At 36.0% G+C, this 18,645-nt stretch overlaps 1 protein-coding gene across 25 annotated transcripts in view; it reads right to left on the bottom strand.

Moving 5' to 3' along the window:
• Positions 1-18,645, bottom strand: part of CADPS2 (calcium dependent secretion activator 2) — a 298,626-nt gene that overhangs the window by 29,829 nt on the left and 250,152 nt on the right. For 13 of the 25 annotated variants that reach the window (XM_030479911.2, XM_030479892.1, XM_030479903.1 and 10 more), the window contains 5 exons: positions 12,690-12,845; positions 9,842-9,989; positions 5,573-5,647; positions 2,082-2,165; positions 1,931-1,963 (listed from right to left, as the gene is read on the bottom strand). In XM_030479911.2, coding sequence (XP_030335771.1) covers positions 1,931-1,963; positions 2,082-2,165; positions 5,573-5,647; positions 9,842-9,989; positions 12,690-12,845 — 496 coding nt within the window. Of the gene's footprint in view, positions 1-1,930; positions 1,964-2,081; positions 2,166-5,572; positions 5,648-8,859; positions 8,875-9,841; positions 9,990-12,689; positions 12,846-18,645 lie in introns of all 25 variants that reach the window. The other 12 variants (XM_030479889.1, XM_030479902.1, XM_030479891.1 and 9 more) reach the window with 1 other exon arrangement.

Below are 18,645 nucleotides of genomic sequence, written 5' to 3'. Positions count from 1 at the left end.
CCTCCACTTCTCACTTCAGTTGTGAGCCCAGGAGATGACCTTGTAATGTAATGACTTACAGCCTCCTTTTGCAGTTGGAATTTGTAACTTCCACAACTGGTGATTTTAGATCCTATTCAGACTGCGCACTCACTGTCAGTGGTGACAGTAAGTAAGGGCTCTTCTTGGCCTCAACTGTGTCTTCACAACAAGGGGAAGAATGTGAAGAAGCAATCAGACTCCTTCAACCCAGGTAAAATCTCCTCCAAAATTTGGAAAATGTTTGCTTGGTCAGGTCCACAGCCTCCCTGAAGTACAGTTTACGCTTTCAGTTTACAACTGTAGTACTACCGCCCTGTTCACACTTTGGGCTGTGGGAAAGGTGTGTGGGTATAGCTGAAAACTGAAGGGGCTGTAAAAATGCAAGGATCCTGACAGCCAGTCTATAACTTGGTTGTCTCTTCAGGCCAAGCCACACCATTCAGTAAATGTGAGAAAGGCAGTGGGGCTCCAGCAACCACCTTCTCACTTTGTCTTACCTACCCTCCAGAGCAGTGCACCCCTATGTGACCTGACTTGCAATACTCCCCTGAGCCGTGGCAAAGGTATTTTTCAGCCTCATCTATATTGCAAACTTCAGTGTATCCAGGCCAGTGGTAAAAGACTTAGAAATCCCCTTCTCATAGATATTCTATGTAATTTGAAGAGTTTTTTCATGTTACTTGGAAGAAGTCAATGAATTTCTAGTTTGTTCAGTATTTTTTACTTTTTTGAGTCTTAAGTGCCTCACCAAGGACCCTTTAGGGCACCTCCACAGCACAATATATTAACAAAGGCTATTCTAAATTAACTGGATTTGAGATGAGGTATTCCTTTGAATACAAAATTGAGTCTTTTTCTGTAAAATACAAGAGCATTTATACAATTCAACAAAAAGTCCACACGTAACCAAATAAGAAAAAAATTCTGAAAACATCATCCAAATGGAAATATTACTATTCTCTATTTATGAATAAGGTGACTATAAAGATAGCAAAATAACAAATTCCACAAATACGGATTTTTTCTTTTTATTTAATATGCTTTTTTTTTTTTTAAATAATTTATTTAGGCTTGGAAGTATTATATTTTTAAGTACAGAACTGCTGAAAGGATTTCTGGCCATCATACAATCTAGCATGTCCGGCATTCTTCTATATTTGTAAGTTTATTTCTTGCAAGGTCATTAACATAAAAATTTTAGTCATTTTTTTGCTATGCTTGGAAAATAAGATTGTTTTAGAATCACATTAAAAAAGGATGAGAACACAGACTTGTGAAAGAACAAAGGATATTTATGGACAGTGATAATGACAATATTTGATAACTTCTTCCTTGCTTTTTAAAAGACATTCTACTATGATACTCTAATAAAAATATTCTAACAAACAGCTGGATTTTGCTTTTATGTATAAAAGAGCCCCAACAACCACCCTTTCTAGTTTTTGTTTATACCCCACAAACATTGCATAAGCAATGGTAAATCAGAGATTTAGCAAGCAAGAGATTAAAAAAGCAAGACTGAGTCTTGAAGCAAGAAATTGATAAATAATGGATATTTGAGTACAATGTTTCTACTTGTTGCTTATGCTGTACATTCGAACAATTTAGCCAAATGAGGGAAAGACCTCTACAAAAGAGTATCTAAGTAACAATGCTTACTCTTCTACAACTGAAAAAGTGCATTGAGAATAACCTTTCTAAGCTTTGCTTTGAGACTTACTCATTGCTTGAGGGAAATGAAATGCCCTCTGAGGTTTGTAGTGGCTGTTTAAATACTTGGTGTAAATCTATAATGAATCTCTGTAGGAAAGCAGAATGTCAACAATGAAGAATGTGAGCTAACAATCCCCCATTTTTTTTTATTATTATGAACACTAGGAAAAAAATGAATTAAAAGGCTTGTACTTACAGGAACGTCAACATATTTTGCAGCTGCTTTCACCTTTAGAAAATTAAAAATAAAATAAAACACAAGTAAGTGCTTTATACTACAGATTGTGCACAATTTCAGAATTATGCACAGAAAGAAATCCAGAACCATTGTGAATCCAAACACTTACAGTGAACGAAACTAATGATGAGAAAAAAGTGCCTTCATCGTATCTTGACAATTTAGACAGCACACCTTCTAACACTGAAACGACCTGGGGGAAAAGTACAGAGAAAAATCTAAATGCACAGTATGAAAAGAAAATATTTAGAATGAGAATGTAAGATTTTCTTCCTCATATTTTCATTGTCCAGCAGGGCAATGCAAACTATAAACTTGATTATTTTCTCCATCTCACAAAGTGCTGAAATCAAGGACAACATTCTTTTTGCAGCTTCACCTATTGATTGGACTGATGGAAATCACTGAACCACTGCAGAAATAGAAACCCAACCCCAAAATTCTCCTGAAGTGGGGCTGCTACCCAACACCAATTTGCTGCCTCTAGAACATGTGGTTAAACATAGGAGTGTTTGTACCCAGCATCTGTTTTGGGTAGAAAACATGTTATTTTCTAGGACCACAGTTTCTAAGATCACAACTTCAAAGATGATGGAGCACAAATGTTAAAGGTAGTGATCTCGGTATCATGTTTCTCTGATCTTTGCTATTGAATAGAAACCCAGCTCTTATTTCACCCAACAGTGTAATAACATTAGAGTTTTCTGTCAACAGCATGTGTTGTTGAACTACTAGTACATGGCCAAGAAGGGGCATGAAAATGTATGCCCCAGTCGCTGGTATGGTGTGGTTTCTCTCCCCTGTACTCTCACCTGTGATTCTCTGGGTAAAGTAAGTCCTCAGCACTTGACATGACAAGGTGTTTTTGCCAAAATTTATTTCCGACAAAAAACCCCCACCTTATTAATTGCATTAAGTATAGCCTTCATGTTTAAACTCCCCCAAATTAGCCTTAAAGCAAACAACTGCCCTTCTCATGTCCCTCTGTGATGTTACGTTGCTCAAGTAATTAATGGTATATAACATAAAATATATGTCAGCTATTTTGTTCATGCACATTTATTTTACACATATGAATTGCTTTCCATTTTATATAAAGATTGTTTTAAAAGTCATCTCTTGTTCCCAACACAGTCATTCCCACAACTACGAGTATCATTTTATGAGTGTGAGGACAGAACAAAATTCCATCTGGCATGCTGTTAATGGGCACTGTAACAGTGTCACAACAGTGTCACCTCCAGAGGAACTGAGATCATCACTTTACAATAAGCCCTGCTCTTAACAGTTCAAGGAGCAGGAGCAAGTGCAAACTGACATTTGTCATTTATCAATCTAACCTGTCATATTTACAGTGATTAATTAAGACACTAGTACGTAGGCGCCAATCAAGGAATAAAACCACATCATGAGAGAGAGTGGCAGTTCTTTCTGCACCCCATGCACAGTATAATTACAGTCCTTTTATTAGACCGAATACCAGCTTTCTGCTTTGCTGTCGCATGCCTGTGAGATGCTGCTGTTCATACTTTTAACTCATTTTATCTGACTGGCAAGGATTCTTTCTGCAGAAGGGTGTTCAATCTAATTGTGTGAAGATCTGCTATGGAAATGGCTGATCTCACAAGCAACATGGTGTCCACAGTGCCAACAAATAGTTCCATACAAGTGGGATGCAAAACAACAGAGAGCAAAACATTGCAGCGTCAAGGATGTCCATTTAAACGAAGCCGAAAACTTGTTTTCTGAGATCTCAGTGTACAGACACGTGAAGCTCTAAAGCATTTCTGCGTATATCTCACATTCTCTGAATTGGTTACCCTGAGACACACTGTGCTTTGTTTTGCTGTTTTGTGCTATTCCTGTGATTTGATAAATGTTTTAGCTTGGTAAGTCTTGTGTGCAAAATGCACAGTATAATCTTTACCAAGTAAAATCTCACTGAAGTGAAAGTGCTCTTTTCATTTGCATAGATGACGTGCAGCTAAAAACAATGATTTGTTTCCACTGGAACACAAAAGAAATAATAGAGGCAAAGGCTAAAACATAATGAATATATATTAGATGAAAACATGGATATCATGCACATTGATGTGCATTTTTCCTGGCCAAAACCAAGAATGAAACATTAGCCTTTCTCTGTACCCCCAGAGGCTTTCCACCTTGAAACAGAAGCAATCAGGATGTCACTGGCATTTCACATCTCAGGTGAGGAGTGGCTGGTTAAGCTTCTAATGATCAGCCAATCACACAGAATATTTGCTTCATATTTCAAGATTTCAACCTCTGGTAATAATATATGTGACAAGTGATAAGGAAAATCCCTCTATATTGACAGCAGTTGTCTCTAAATTTCTTGTACATATATCCATGAGAAATATGACTATTTTCTTCCTTCTTCTATAATCTCAGATATTAAGAAAGATAAATTGAACGGTTGCTTTTATTAAATTCCCTTTTCTTACTCTTACTAAAACCATAATTTGACAGGTTAGTTTGGAGTGATGACAGGTGGCATGTAAAACTCAAAACTATCGAGTTGAACCATTTGTAGGTATTTTTACATCAAAACTTCCCTTTAGAGAAAAAAAATGTGTGGTTTCTACACATTTATCAGTAAGTGGAAACATTTTGCTTAAACTTCTACAATGATACTACAAAGCCTTCCTCTTCAACTCCTGTGCAAACATGGTGGGTGTCAATCCAAAACGCGATTCCTGCTCCCTCACCCCCTGCCAGCAAGCTGTGACAAGTGAAAACTAATGCATGATGAAAATGTGACCAGAGTCATATTTTTGTCACTAACTCATAAATTGTGAAAGTATGGCTTATTTCTCCTACTCTGAAAATCAGATATTTCTGGGTAGTTTGCAATGCATAGATAACAAAACTTCTTATGAAATCTTTCTTTCTTGTCATTATTTGCTGTGCCACTTGAACTATTAGGGACAGAAAACTGTTATATCAAGCACTTAAGACTTTTACTGGAGTAGAGGTGCTACAGTAACACAAGACACTGTTTAAGTTTTCTTCCCTTACTCTCCAAGTCCCTATATCACATCAAAACATATTTTCTTTTTAACCTACAAAGTCAATTTCATTTCAAGAAATAACAACTTACAAAATATTTTTAAATTAAATTATTTGTGGACCAAAATCTCATTAAAAAATTTTACTGACACTCTGGATGTTGTCCACCTCTAAATACAAAATTTACATACTACTTGATGACAGGAAGAAAATTTTCATGTGAAAAATTAAACAAAATAAAAAACATGCTATTACTTAAGATAATATTGATATAATTAAAACCTACCAGTTCTACTAGCTGCTAGCAGTTCTTATATATAACAGAAATACAGAAGACAAACTTATCTGATATTCTGTGCAGGTTGCACAGAAATCGTTTACCTAAAGGATTATAAAATTTAATTTCGTAAAGTCAATATTATCTGCATAGCTATTATTTACAAATTATGTTGTTTCCCCCACAATCTCACTGTGTATAGAAAACTTGTGACATTTAAAGACATTTCAGAAGTTCAATAATTAGAGATATATTTTCTATTTTATTATAAATTAAAATCTAAATAGGTTTACCTTTGAAACAAGAAGGGAAATAATTTCTTTAACAGTTTCTTCAATCAAGTCATCTATTTTTGAATGGTATTGTTGCTGTATTTGAAAAGAGAAAGAAGCATTAGCGTGTATCTGAACACACACTTTTGTCATAAGTCATAAACGATACAAAGCTGAGAACCCTGCCAGATCAGATTTATTTAAAATTATCATTTTGAACATCAGAAGAACAAACCCTTGAAAATGATCCACCCAATCAAGACTTTCTTACATTCTGTGTTGAAAATTTTCCCATGTACACTGTTGAGTTAAGCAGCTAATGGGGTTATTATTTACATGAATTGAGTTCTTATTCTTATTCAGGAGAAGGAATGTGAAGGATACTTTTTGTCTTCTCCTATATAATTAAGGTGGCCACGTATTTTTTTCAAAAGGGTTGGTTTAGCTGGAGAAGCAAAAAGACTAGAATAAGATTTAATTAATACAGCATTTCATGTCTGACAACTCTCATTCATAAGTTATTTTAAATGTCCTCTAGAAATAAAATGAGCTCCAATTGTTCATCCTAAAAGAGCCTTTCTGTTAGCACAGTGAGCTGCAGTTTATACAAATCTTACAATATGTTCAAGCAAGGGCAAAATTAAAATTTCATCAACAAAGCAGAATAGATGGTAACAAATTAATAGGCCATAAAAGGCATAATAAAACAGACTTCATTCTCCATAGCCTTTTTCTTTAGCTTTTTCATAAAGAAGGTGTCTTTAAGTAAATGCTTTTAAAATAAATCTGAAAGACTTTTTAGATAATACTACAGAGTTCCCTACTGAAATTTACAGGAACTAGGGATCCCATTCTGTCAAGGAGGCACATCAATTTAAACAGTAATTCTTCCTTTAGAAACATTTATCTGACAGCAAAGATTGTCCCCAGTAGCCACTTCACAGAAAATGTGACTTGTAAAGACTAACCCTATCTTCATAGTTCAAGGCTACTTGGAACAGCTAACAGGATAATGCTCAGAGTAAAAGTACTGAGGTCAGTATAAACATTAGGCCAAGTTAGCAGCTGCCAGCTGAATAATTTTCAGAGCTTTAATTTTTTAAAAGATATTTTTCATCTGTCTCGGAATTGCCATACAAACTAAAACATTAAATATGATCTGCTTAATATATTTAGGAATGATTTTCTAAACGGCGTACCTACTGAACCTGTGTTTGAATTAAGAGAGAATAAAACTGTGAAATGTGTTTGCCCATACATATGTATCTATATCTGCTACAGGTACCAACATCAATTGTGATAATTTTTTGGTTCAATTCCTTTTAAAGTTTAAAAACACTTTGAAAATGTGAATACACATCTCAGATAAGCAGCAGCAAACATCTTGGAACAGTGAAAGAGTATATGTGAAATATATCAAAGAAACTTTCCACAATTTCAGATATATTTTATTCTAACCATATTAATGTCTTGACCAATATAATATTCTCTTGAACTACTAAGGACTTAAATCATTCCAAATTGCCTGTGACATCTCTTGCTTACACACTCTTCAGAAGGCAACAGTATCTTACTCTCTGAAAACAGTAAGCAATCTTTCTCCCAGAGATGCATGTTGACACTATACATATTCCTATGATACATCAAAAATCACAGTTGTCCCTCCAATAAGTGTCTCCAACTTCACCTCCACAGCACATTAAATTAATGGATCTATGTATACTCTAAGATCAGTTCCATTTTTTTTTCCCTCATCACAAGGCAAATGTAATTTTGTAGGAATTGAATATAATCAGTAACTTCATTGTAGGACCAAGAAAAACAAGAACTAAATCAAATTATTCAAAAATCACAACAAGCTAACAAAATTATGACATTTATTTATAAATATGCAAAGAGCCTGCTGTATTCACGATGTTTCAGTCTAACCATCTCACTAAATGTCAGCTTCCACCACTTGCAGATTAAGTTCTAGAAATTGTCAGATGGATATTTAGTGTTGAGTTTTAGGTGAACAAACATGCCTTTTAAAAATGTTAGCTTAGGCCTTATGGAATGCTTTTCTTGACTGGCAGAAAAGACCATTTTTGAGACTAAAATTAAGATGAAGGAGGTGGAGGGAAAGAAAGTCAATATGGGAAAGTTTTCAAGACCAAGTGGCTATGTAGGACTAACTGGAATTGCCAGAGTTGCTGTGGAGCCAGAGATGCAGCTGTTTATAAGATGATCTAACTGCTTTGACAGATGGCCAGATTCCAGAAGTATCTCACCCAACAAAACTTGAAGCATTTCAAACAACCATGGTATCATCTACAAACAACAAAGAAAAGCCCATTTTCTCTTTACCTTCCAAAAAATCCTTAGGAACAGAAAAAACTGATAGACAAGAATTGAAGGTTTATGTGAAAGAAGGAAGTTTCCACATTATCTGATATTTCTAATGTGTGAAGAATTTGAGATTTCTTTGGTTTATTACATGAATTTGGATGAAGATTAATTTGGGGACTTTGAAAAAAGTACGTATTTCATCACAGATGTGCTAAATTGTCAAATGAATCATTGGATTCATTCAGAGTCATGGTCACACCTAGTAGGGAACAAAGGATGTATTTCTGTTTTGGTGTTGTGAGGAGTGTACGATGGAGTTTGAAAGTCCAGATAATGGGAGAATTTCAGAAGAGAATCTGGCGAGGATCTGTAACTGAACTTCGGCTTTTATAGGAATGCTACAAAATGCTGAACTTTGGCTTTGAGGGGACTGGCTAACAGTGCAGGAGGCATTATCCAGAGCAGGCAAGAGGAATGGCATGACTGGGGGAATGAGGCTATACCATGTGTCTGCAGTCTTTATGGAGGTACTAGTATTGCCTGCCCACAAAGTAGGGTTTGCATGGGTGTGTTTGCAGGTTACTGCTTGGAACATGAAGTATAAGATAAGATGGTAGCATTAGCCTCAGGCAGAGTTGCTAGTTGTGGTTTACTTCTGATGAGCCTGAAACAAATTCCTTGTTGCTCTTTTGCCTCACCGAGAATTGAAAGAGTCCAAAACTTTGTGACTCAGTAAGACAGGACACTGGGTCTGGAAAGCACAAGAGTGAAGAATTCATCCAGAACCATCTTAGAGGATGAACAAGGAAAGAAGAACTGAGAAGCTGATGATCAGTCTGCAGCAAGGGCAGGCAGTAAAAAAATTCTGAGGGCTCAGCTTACAAATTAACATGAAAAACAGTATTACTATTTAAAATAAAAAGTGGCTGTTAATAATAAAAGAAAAAATGTAGGTTAAAAAACAACAAAAAGACACTTACCCATTGACTAGCGAACTGGTTCATGTCATGGAAAACCAAAAGGAAAAATAAAGATGACAGGGTAGAACAGGAAAATGATGAATGTCTCATTGAATTGAAAAAAAAAAAAAAAAAGACAATTACATTGAATACACTAACTTAAAAAGAGCACAGTACAGAAATGGAAAAATCAACAGAAACAATATGACCAAATAATGTAAACATGAAACTGCCCAAAGCAGACATAATTTTTGCTGCCAGATTCTGATAAATGTTTTTACCCTCTATCCAAAACCAAATGAAACAAAATTACACTGCTAATGCATTAGCACAGCAAGGACAGTTTTAATTTTATGCTGGTGGTCTCACCAGTCTATGTAGTATGCCCTTTTCACTTCACAGATTATTCCTGCCGAGAGTGACAATATAGGAAGGACAGTAGTCAGTGAAGTCTACACATCCTTCAAAAGCTCCACTCCGTCGATGGTCCTGGCAGCAGACTACTGTCAAAATGGTCCCTGTCCTTGGAGACCAAATAAAAAGATCCCATTAAATTACCTGATTATTTCTTTCCTCTGTTTTCAGCATGTACACAGGCATGAATACTGGACATATGAGCCACTGAAAAACAAACCTTCCTCACTTAAAACCTGGCTGCAAAGGACAATGTTTTGGCTCTATTTTACTATTACAAAAGAGTCCTGAAGAGGGCTATTTCTCTGCTGCAACCCAAGAAAAAATCCCAGAGGGGCTGTGAGTCAAGAAATCCTCTGAATGTTCAACAGACTCACAGGTCAAAGCAAATAAATTACAGAAGCATCTGAAGATGAGGGGTTGTGTCTTGTGTGATGCTTCTAGGGAGCTGTCTATGCATGCTCTTGTACAAGCAGAGCTACGTGACACATTTCAGTTAGTTTGAAATTAATCTATAAAGGACTGTCTGCAGTGTGAGATGTTTCATATTAACCAAACACAGGAAGTAAACATACAAAATTCCACTTACCTCTTGCCCCCCATCCAGTATGCAGAGTTTAGCTGTCTGTTTTTTGGCATCAACTAAGACATTAAACATTGTACACAGAGAAGAAGGGATCCGCAAGTCTGTTGTTTTGTTCATCTTTTGCAGCTTGAGTTCAAATGCAATTCTTGTCCTGTTTATTAAAACACAATTCATAATATCAGTTTCTCTGATAATTGTGACCAACCAGGGTACAAACTTATGAACCTTACTAAACATGTTGGCTTACAATGTACATGCACATGACAGTATCTTAGAAAATTCCATAAGTGCAGAATATCCACCCATTCAATAAACAATTGCACTGGTGGCAATCTCAAGGTTCTGCACTGCTTCAGCTAATTCAGTTGAATAATAAAAGTATTATCTTCTTGCCTACTATATAACAATATGCTTCCTTGTATGATGGCTAAGAACGATCTCAAGCAGTGAAAATACCCCACATTTTCCAGCCTTTCTATGTTAAAATGCAGTTTATCATACCAAATAGTTGCTTCTAAGAAATATAATAAAAAAATACTCTTCTGTCTTTAATACAAAAGAGAAGTTTAGTGAAGAAAATGAGTTTATTATTCAGCAAATATTAATACATAATTGGAAAGTAAAATGTATCAGGACATACATAATACAAAACCCCTATTTTCTTCTCACAGAGGTGTAAATAGGGAGCAATGCTACTGAAATAAATTATAATAGTTCAGAATACATAAATATAAAAGTAATGTTTTATTTCCACCTTGTGGAAATAAATGTGGGTATGAAATTGACATAATGTTTTAAGAAGATGGGAAAGAAGCATCCCATTTCCATCTTAGTAAGTCTTATTGAACATATTAGTATAACAATAAGAGTTACAATAGAATAATTCCTTCATTCTTTTCTGAGTTGCTACTGTCCAATACAATCCACCCTGTGGATATAATGTACTTTCTTTTTTACCTGATGTACGGTATGTTTGACCACACTAAAACATACTTAGTGTATTAACACCAGTATGTTATGTATTAACTCTAAAATATTAATACATTTTATGTACTGACACTAGAATCATTCTATAATATTAATTACACCTTCATTTATTGCCACCAGAACTTTCTTATTCTCTACAAAAGCAAGCAGCAAAGATGTCAGGATTGGTAACACAGACCAAAATCCAATCCACAAAGAATTCTTTTTGTAATGCCTCTGTGTTCTCAGTTTCTGGTTGCAATCCTGGCAGTGAGCCATTTTTAACCTATTTTGTGTATGCAATTAAAATCCACACAGTCATCTCTACAGTGAAAAGTTTTAGATAACGACAACATGTGGCATTAGATTTATTGCCAAGGAGAATATATTAACACAGTTGCCCTTCCCACATTAATTTGTAATAATCTTTGAATAAGACATAAGATGAATTTGAAAATATTAATTATTCAATAAATTGTTTTGACTAGTACTACTTCTATAAATCTTTGTATTTCAGATGATGATAAGCTGATAAGAGTCCCAGTGCAAATATTTTTTTCTTTTTTTCTTCCAGGGTCAAAATCAATATAATCAATATATTACTGCATTTCAATGGTATTCCTTTTATGGTTTTTAAGATTACACTGTCTTCCAGTCCTTTGAGATTTCATCATTTTTTCTAAGATTTGCTAGGTATTTTAGTTGACAATCTTCAATGCCGAATTCTTTAGAACAGAAGGATGTGAGCTTACATTACTTCAATTTTAGTAGGTATTTTATTTTCTTTCACATTCCTTTGCTACAGAGCTTAAACTTTTACTCCATTCACCATAACATCACCCTTCCAAAATCAAATGGAAATGTTTGTGAAATGCTTCTGCCATTTTTACCATGATTTCATCACTGTAGCTCTAGCAACAGGCTCATATATTAAGCCTGAGGTTCTTCTTGTTCCTACTATGTTTAATAGAAAATAATAAAATACTATGCTATCAGATTTAACCTTAGTGCATGTTAAAGGTTCTTGATTTCTTTAGCCTTCTTAATCAATGTTGTACATTTCCTGCTTGAAACTATTAAAATGTCTACAAACTCACTTTTTCCCCATTCTCCTATTTTTATTTATTTATTTATTAAGAAGTCAATATTTTTATGTGTCCAGATTAAGCTTTCTCTGTATGTGGGATCATGGCTTCCCTGTAAATTTTCTAGACATGAAGATATTTATTCTAAACTCAAAGATATGTACTGAAAGCTATGGCAGAGATCTTTTTAGATCATCTATGCTTAATTTGAAATAATATATCCATAATTATAAGATATAGCTCAAGAAGGAAACCAACACTGTGTTTTCTATAATTTCCAGAAGCTTAGCAATATAAAACTTAGTGTCGGATGGATGTCTTACAAATAGCCTTTTGTTTATTGTATAGATGTGGAAATGCCGTATACTCCAAGTTTGTAATATATTTCCTAGAGACACTACTCTAAAATAGTGACAAATTAAGTAGTATTATTAACTGAACATAAATAATAATATAGTAATGGAGAAAGGAAATGTACAAAATGAAAAAGGATTTCTTTGAGCAGATTTCCAAGATTTGTTAGTATTTGCCACAAATATGGAACAGAAAAGACATTTGGTTTATTCACTTCCAAAGGTCTAGTCACAACATGTGCAGAAATTCTTCTTGGTATTTCCCAGATGTTGCCAAGTTGCTGAGTGTCAGATGCTGGGAAATACATAAAAGACATGATCTCTTTACGGTTGCCCTGATTCCTATGTCAGGATTCTGGTATAGGTGTACCTCTGTGAGTCAGTACGGCTATTCCTAAGTTAATTTTCAAATCTCTCCAAATTTTTAATTCATCATTTCAACTGTACCTTTTAACGCAGGCTTCTATCATGTCAGTGGCCATGAGTTTAAGTCTCTGCTCTAAATGGCTGGCAAATTCTGGTTCTGGCCAGTGAAGATCAAAAACAAACATCTGAAGAGCATCCAGCTTCCAGAAAAGATCTTCTGATGTAGCTGAGCCATTGCTATAAGAAGCAAAACAAAAGAAAGTCCCCAAGAAACAGAAGATAAATGTATAGATGTCTAACCCAGTTGCCACAGAATTATCTAAGATACTAAGATTTCCTATCACACCATCTTCCTTGTTCACTTCACTGTATCTCATAGCACAGTTACTCTTATTCGACGACTGTGAAAATGGTAATGGAAAATTTAAAATAATTCCCATTAGGATGAAAAAAATGATATTTTCTCATCTGTTAGCTGAGAAATATGACAGACTAGGGAGGTAAATGGGATGTTGAGGAACATGAAAAATGAAGTAGCTCAAATTTTAGATCAAGACAGGAAAAAATAAAGGGTACAGGAATTATTAATTAGCAAGGACCTTCTCAAAACAGTGAAAATTTTGCACATACATTTTCTTGTCTTCATAACTCTGGTAGATAAGCCTACCAAAGAAATGAGGACGCTAGTAGCAATACTGTAAAAGAGATACCCAGACAAATGGTCCCTTGATAAATGCTCATTAATTCTAACTGAGGGAATAACATCAGATCCTGGTGGAAAAAAGAGAACAGAAACTAAAGAAATTTGTGCACAAACAAAACGGGGGATTAATATGGCTCTGTCATCTCAGATTGTCCATGTAGTTTTTAAGTTCTTCTTCCATTAACTGCTAAATTAAAAGACATTTGCTTCTGATAAAATACAACAATTTAAGGCTAATTTTAGCAGTAGCTACAGTTACGCTTCCACTGTCACTGTGTTTTCATGATGCGCTGCATTGCAACGCCTGGGTTGTTGCTTAAGGACAGTTGTGCTGCACAGCATGGCATTCCAGCATATTAGTAACACAAGCAACCAAAACTCAGCCTGGCAGTCCCGGTTTAGATCAGATTAGTTGAAACATGTCACTACTGACATTTTCTTTCTTCTGCCTCATGACAAAAGAACATAATTATCAAAGTGTGGAGTGACGCCAGCTCTTATGGAAGAAGTCAGTGAGTGTTGAGTGTGGTCAGGACAGAGCAGGGTCCGATTAAAAAGAAACAAACAAACAAACAAAAATAGAAAAGACCTCTAATATCTGACCACCTAATGCACCCCTCAGACAGCAGCCCCACCACTAGTTCATACCAAGTTAGCCAAGACAGCAGGTGGTAAAGTGAAGCAAAGCACACAGCTCATGTTCAGGGCTCTGAAGAGGCAGAACGGATGCAGCAGCAGTACTGCTTCGGTCTCACAGCACCCCACTAGCTTTCAAACCCAACCAACTGCCCCCTTGCCCCACTGCCTTCATGCTACCACGACCTCAGAGCCATCGCTGTTTTCTGCAATACCGTGTGAATGCTGAAAGCAGCTGCCAGGCCAGGTGAAGGGGACAGCCAGCAAGGGCTGGGCAGTGGGTGATGAGCTGGGAGCCGGGGCACCTGCCTAAGGAAAAGTCTGGTTCCAAGCGACTGACCCTGAATTCAGCTTTGGTTTTAAATGGTGCAAGTTTTGATATCTTCACCATGCATAGAAGGAAATTCCACAGTTTTAGACAGGTGTTTTTGATGTCACGCATATTTGCCACTCTTACTTGAAACAGCAATTGCTAATTTTATATTTTACTGTGCTCCTGAAAGAAAACAGCAGCAACAGGAAAAAGGCCCATGGGACTGCTACAACTTGCACAGGGATGTTAGCTGTTAAGGTTGGACCTGAATAGGAACCACTTTCATACACCACTAAGTTTAATGAAGAAATAAAAATAACAAACCAGCAAAACTTCTCAGAAATTTTGTGATACCTTTAGACTATTTCTTAAGTTATATGATAAGCAAATACTGAAGATTTCATTATATCTGCTGTGTACACTGGCAGTGAGTGAAGTTGTAGATGCTATGTTATGCACATTATTTGATTCAGAAGTGACTAAGTCAATTTTTGAGATGACTGGCATAAAAGAAGGCAAAATATATACAGGGACAGAAATGGGGACAATCTCAGTTTATATAGTGCAGTTGATAAGAACACGTATTTTCTAGAAAACAAAGCATATGTTCTCAAGAAACAGAACTACCATTTTTTCATCATCAGATGATACAATTTAACCATTTTTTATTCTTCCATCGTTTTTTCTTTTTTGCCTAATGGAATTCCAAATGAAATTCTTTAGGACTCAGAAGGACTAATGTGCTCTTAATAACATCAATGTATTCTTACGCATGTTCACTCCCTGCTAGCCACTTAATTTGGTTTCATTAGACTCCCAAATAAAGTTTCACAATTATAATAAATGTAATAATAGACACGGGTTCATGAAACACTAATTCATTCATTTTCTTTTCATATTATTTTGAGCTCCCATTCTTAATTTTTTTATTCAGCATTGTCCAATGACAACTGAATTTGACTAGCATATTATACTAATAAGATGGGGAAGGAAAATAAAGTGCTACAACAAAAACTAATTGTTCCTATTTCACAAATTCAGATGCAAACATCTAATTTATTTGTTAAATGCTGCATAAAACTGTGCTTTCCATCACCTTGCAATTGTTATTTGTACCAGATACTTGTTTTATTTGATTTTTAGGATTTTTCCTAAAAGGCATTAGAAATAGTATAAATTATCAGCACATACCTTGATACCCTGAAGTGGTTTTACAGTCTACAGATTTGCACAGTCTACTGATTTGCCTTCCCTACTAGGAGCTGGAAATGTCACTTCAGGGTTTACACTACATAAACTCTAACATGAAGAAGAGCTAAACTCAGTTTTTACCTCCTCCTGGCAGCAGAAGGAATTCCTGCATTCAAATCAAATCATCAGCATTTGAATCTACATTCATAATTATGCAACCATTTTTTTTAGCGAAGGGACAAGACACATTCTTGGCTACTGAAAAGTTTTTATTTGAACGTGTATGGTAAAGCTACTTCAGTCTAACAAATAGAATAATATAGCTCTACCAAGAAATGGAACTGGCACTCTTTCTCTAAAAACTATATTCAATATAGTTATCTACATTTTTAAAATTAAGCAACAAATTCCACTGTTTTGCTGGTCAAAACTTACGCTTTCAGCACTAGCTCCTTGTGCAAAAGGTACTGTCTAGTTGTCCACTCTTTTTAATCAGGTCATGGCAGTTAGGAAATGTTTCCAATGATTAAAAGAGGAAAATATTATGCCCATCCTAATTATTTTTTTAATGGCAATTTAACTCACACTTTGACTGGGAGAATGGACCCGGTAGCTCCAGAGGTCTATTTTAACCTGAATTATTTTATAGCCTAATGCCTTGCATCATACTGAATACAGCAAAAAAAAGTCCAAGACATAATGTTTCTCCAAGACCCTGCAGAATATTAAACCTAGGAGCTGCATACAGCCTCCCAAGTAATTCACTTATCCACTGACAACTGAGAGAGACAACTCCCCCCTAGGCTTGCCAGCTACCTAAGCAGTAGCAATTAGTCAAACAGTCCACTAATAAAGCACTCTGGCTGCAAGATCAGCACAAACACAACTCCAGAGAAAATGTTGAACATATCATTTCTTGCCTAGATGTGAAACTCAATAGGGTAGCTTGGGATATGAAATAGAGGAGTAATATCAAATATCTAAGGACATTCTCAATCAGCCACAAGATTCAAAAGCAGCTGGCTTCCATTCTTGTGGAATTTACTAAGGGCAATGATAGTGATTTTATAAATTACAGCAACTATATATTTTTTAAAGTTATTACTGAGTTACTACCAATTAGTGTTTTGTGAGGACTGTCAAAACAGGGCACCAGCTCTATGTTCTTTGTGAGCCCCCAGCTTGTGAGCTCCAGTTCTACTTCCTTTACACTGCCTCAAGATGCATATTCAGGTCTCAGAAAGTCAACTGAGAATTTGTCCAACAGAAGAGTATTTCCAATAATTACAGTCAATGGTGCTTACTCCCACCTCTCTATTTTCCATCAGTAGGTGAGGGGGAAGGATAGAGCAGAACTTTTTGGCAACTAACAGCTGTGTATGTTCCCTCAAAGATAATAGGGACAGACTTACGTCATAGTTCCTCTACTTAGTTCAAGGGTGAGGCAACCTGAGCATCAAGCAACCAAAACATGTTTCTTGAGCCTTCTTCCTGCATGTTAGTATTTTTGGAAGAAAATAAATTTGGCCCACAGTATACATCTGTCTTCCAGAATGCTCAGTAGGAACTAGCTGTGTTCAAATCTCCTTACTCAAAAGAAAGCAGGTCAACTAAATTGCACTATTCCATCAGTACTCTGGGTACACTTTTAAATACCCATCCTTAAAACGGAGACCATGGCGTCCTGACAGTTTATTGGAGGCAAGCACTACAACAGGAATGTATGTGGCACTACAGATGAAACCCCCACAAGACAGCACTGAAACATGGCCTCCTGACACTAAGCATGCATGAACACACAGAGAGGTCCAGAACAAGAGCTCAGACACATTCAAACCACACCCTTTCATATCACAATCACTGTCACTGCTCCAGCTCGTCCCTCTTGTCACTTGTTATAGTTGAGCCATAGCAGGAAGAATAGAGCTGAGACATTTCCCTTTATGTTGCCTGTTCTGGTTGGAAGACAAGACAGGACTATTCTCCTGTAAGCATGTATCTTATTCCATATTTCCTCAGCCTGATGTTTTAGACCGGCACCAGATAGCAACAGACAACCTCAGGTCTGTATCTATAATATTTTTGGTCAGTGAATCTATGTCATGACTGCACTGAAAATAATAATAATACATAAATTAAACCATAAACAATTAAAATCACTCAAGAATCTAACTTAAAAGCCAGGTCCAGAAGAGGCAGAGAAATTAAATTTAAAATACGAAATGGAAAAAAAATTCAATTTAAAGTAGTACATCTGAATTAATGAGTAAGTATGGAAAAGCTTGTCCTCATTCTGGCTGATTAGAAGCTTTTACAGAATATTCAAACTTTTTTTCTCTTTAAGGATATTGTCTTCAGCCAAAAAGAACAGTAATCCACACTGCTCTGCATGTCTAGCCAAGGTGTCCTCTGAGTTGTCCTCCCCAGAGACCAATCAAGAAAAACAGACTACCACTCATAACATTGTCCCCTTTTCATATGTCCCTTTCTAGTGCCCAATAAGGAAAGGTTAAGACAAAACAATTGAAAATGAGGTAATGATCTTCCTAAGCGCTGTTATATGCAGCATACATTTAGTGCTCAAAAACATGTGATCAAAGGGGAAAAAAAAGTGACAGTTAATTAAAAAATATAAAAAATCTTCTCTAGTAATATTCAAGAGAATTGTCGCAACTTTTAATTGAAAGAAGGGAAAATCTATTTTCATCAATAAAGAACATAAAGAAGCGCCTAAGTATGAGTATATTTTCACCTCTTCAGCAAAAGTTCTTAGGTAGGCATGTAGCAGCTCTGTTGAATATGAATAGATTTAAACATGAATGAAAGAGCATGAACAGTGAGCGTGGTGAGGCACTGGAATGGGTTGCCCAAGGAAGTTGTGAATGCTCCATCCCTGGTGGTGTTCAAGGCCAGGCTGGATAGAGCCTTGGGCAACATGGTATAGTGCGAGGTGCCCCTGCCCATGGCAGGGATGTTGGAACTAGATGATCTTCAGGTCCTTTCCTACCCTAACTATTCTATGATTCTATGATTCTATGAACCTTAGTAAAATTTGGAGAATATGGAATCTCTTCCTATTGCAAACAAAATAGACACAGACTTGGCATTCGCGATAAACATTTAATTGTAACTCAGCTCACAGACTGCTTTTTCTCATTCTTTTTGCCTGTAGATTCTTCATCAGGCAAACCTAG

Source organism: Strigops habroptila, chromosome 3 (assembly GCF_004027225.2).
Source record: "Strigops habroptila isolate Jane chromosome 3, bStrHab1.2.pri, whole genome shotgun sequence".
In the NCBI taxonomy this organism is placed as follows: domain Eukaryota; kingdom Metazoa; phylum Chordata; class Aves; order Psittaciformes; family Psittacidae; genus Strigops; species Strigops habroptila.
The sequence above is the reverse complement of the archived record's forward strand: the minus strand, read 5'-3'. Positions and strand labels throughout refer to the sequence as shown.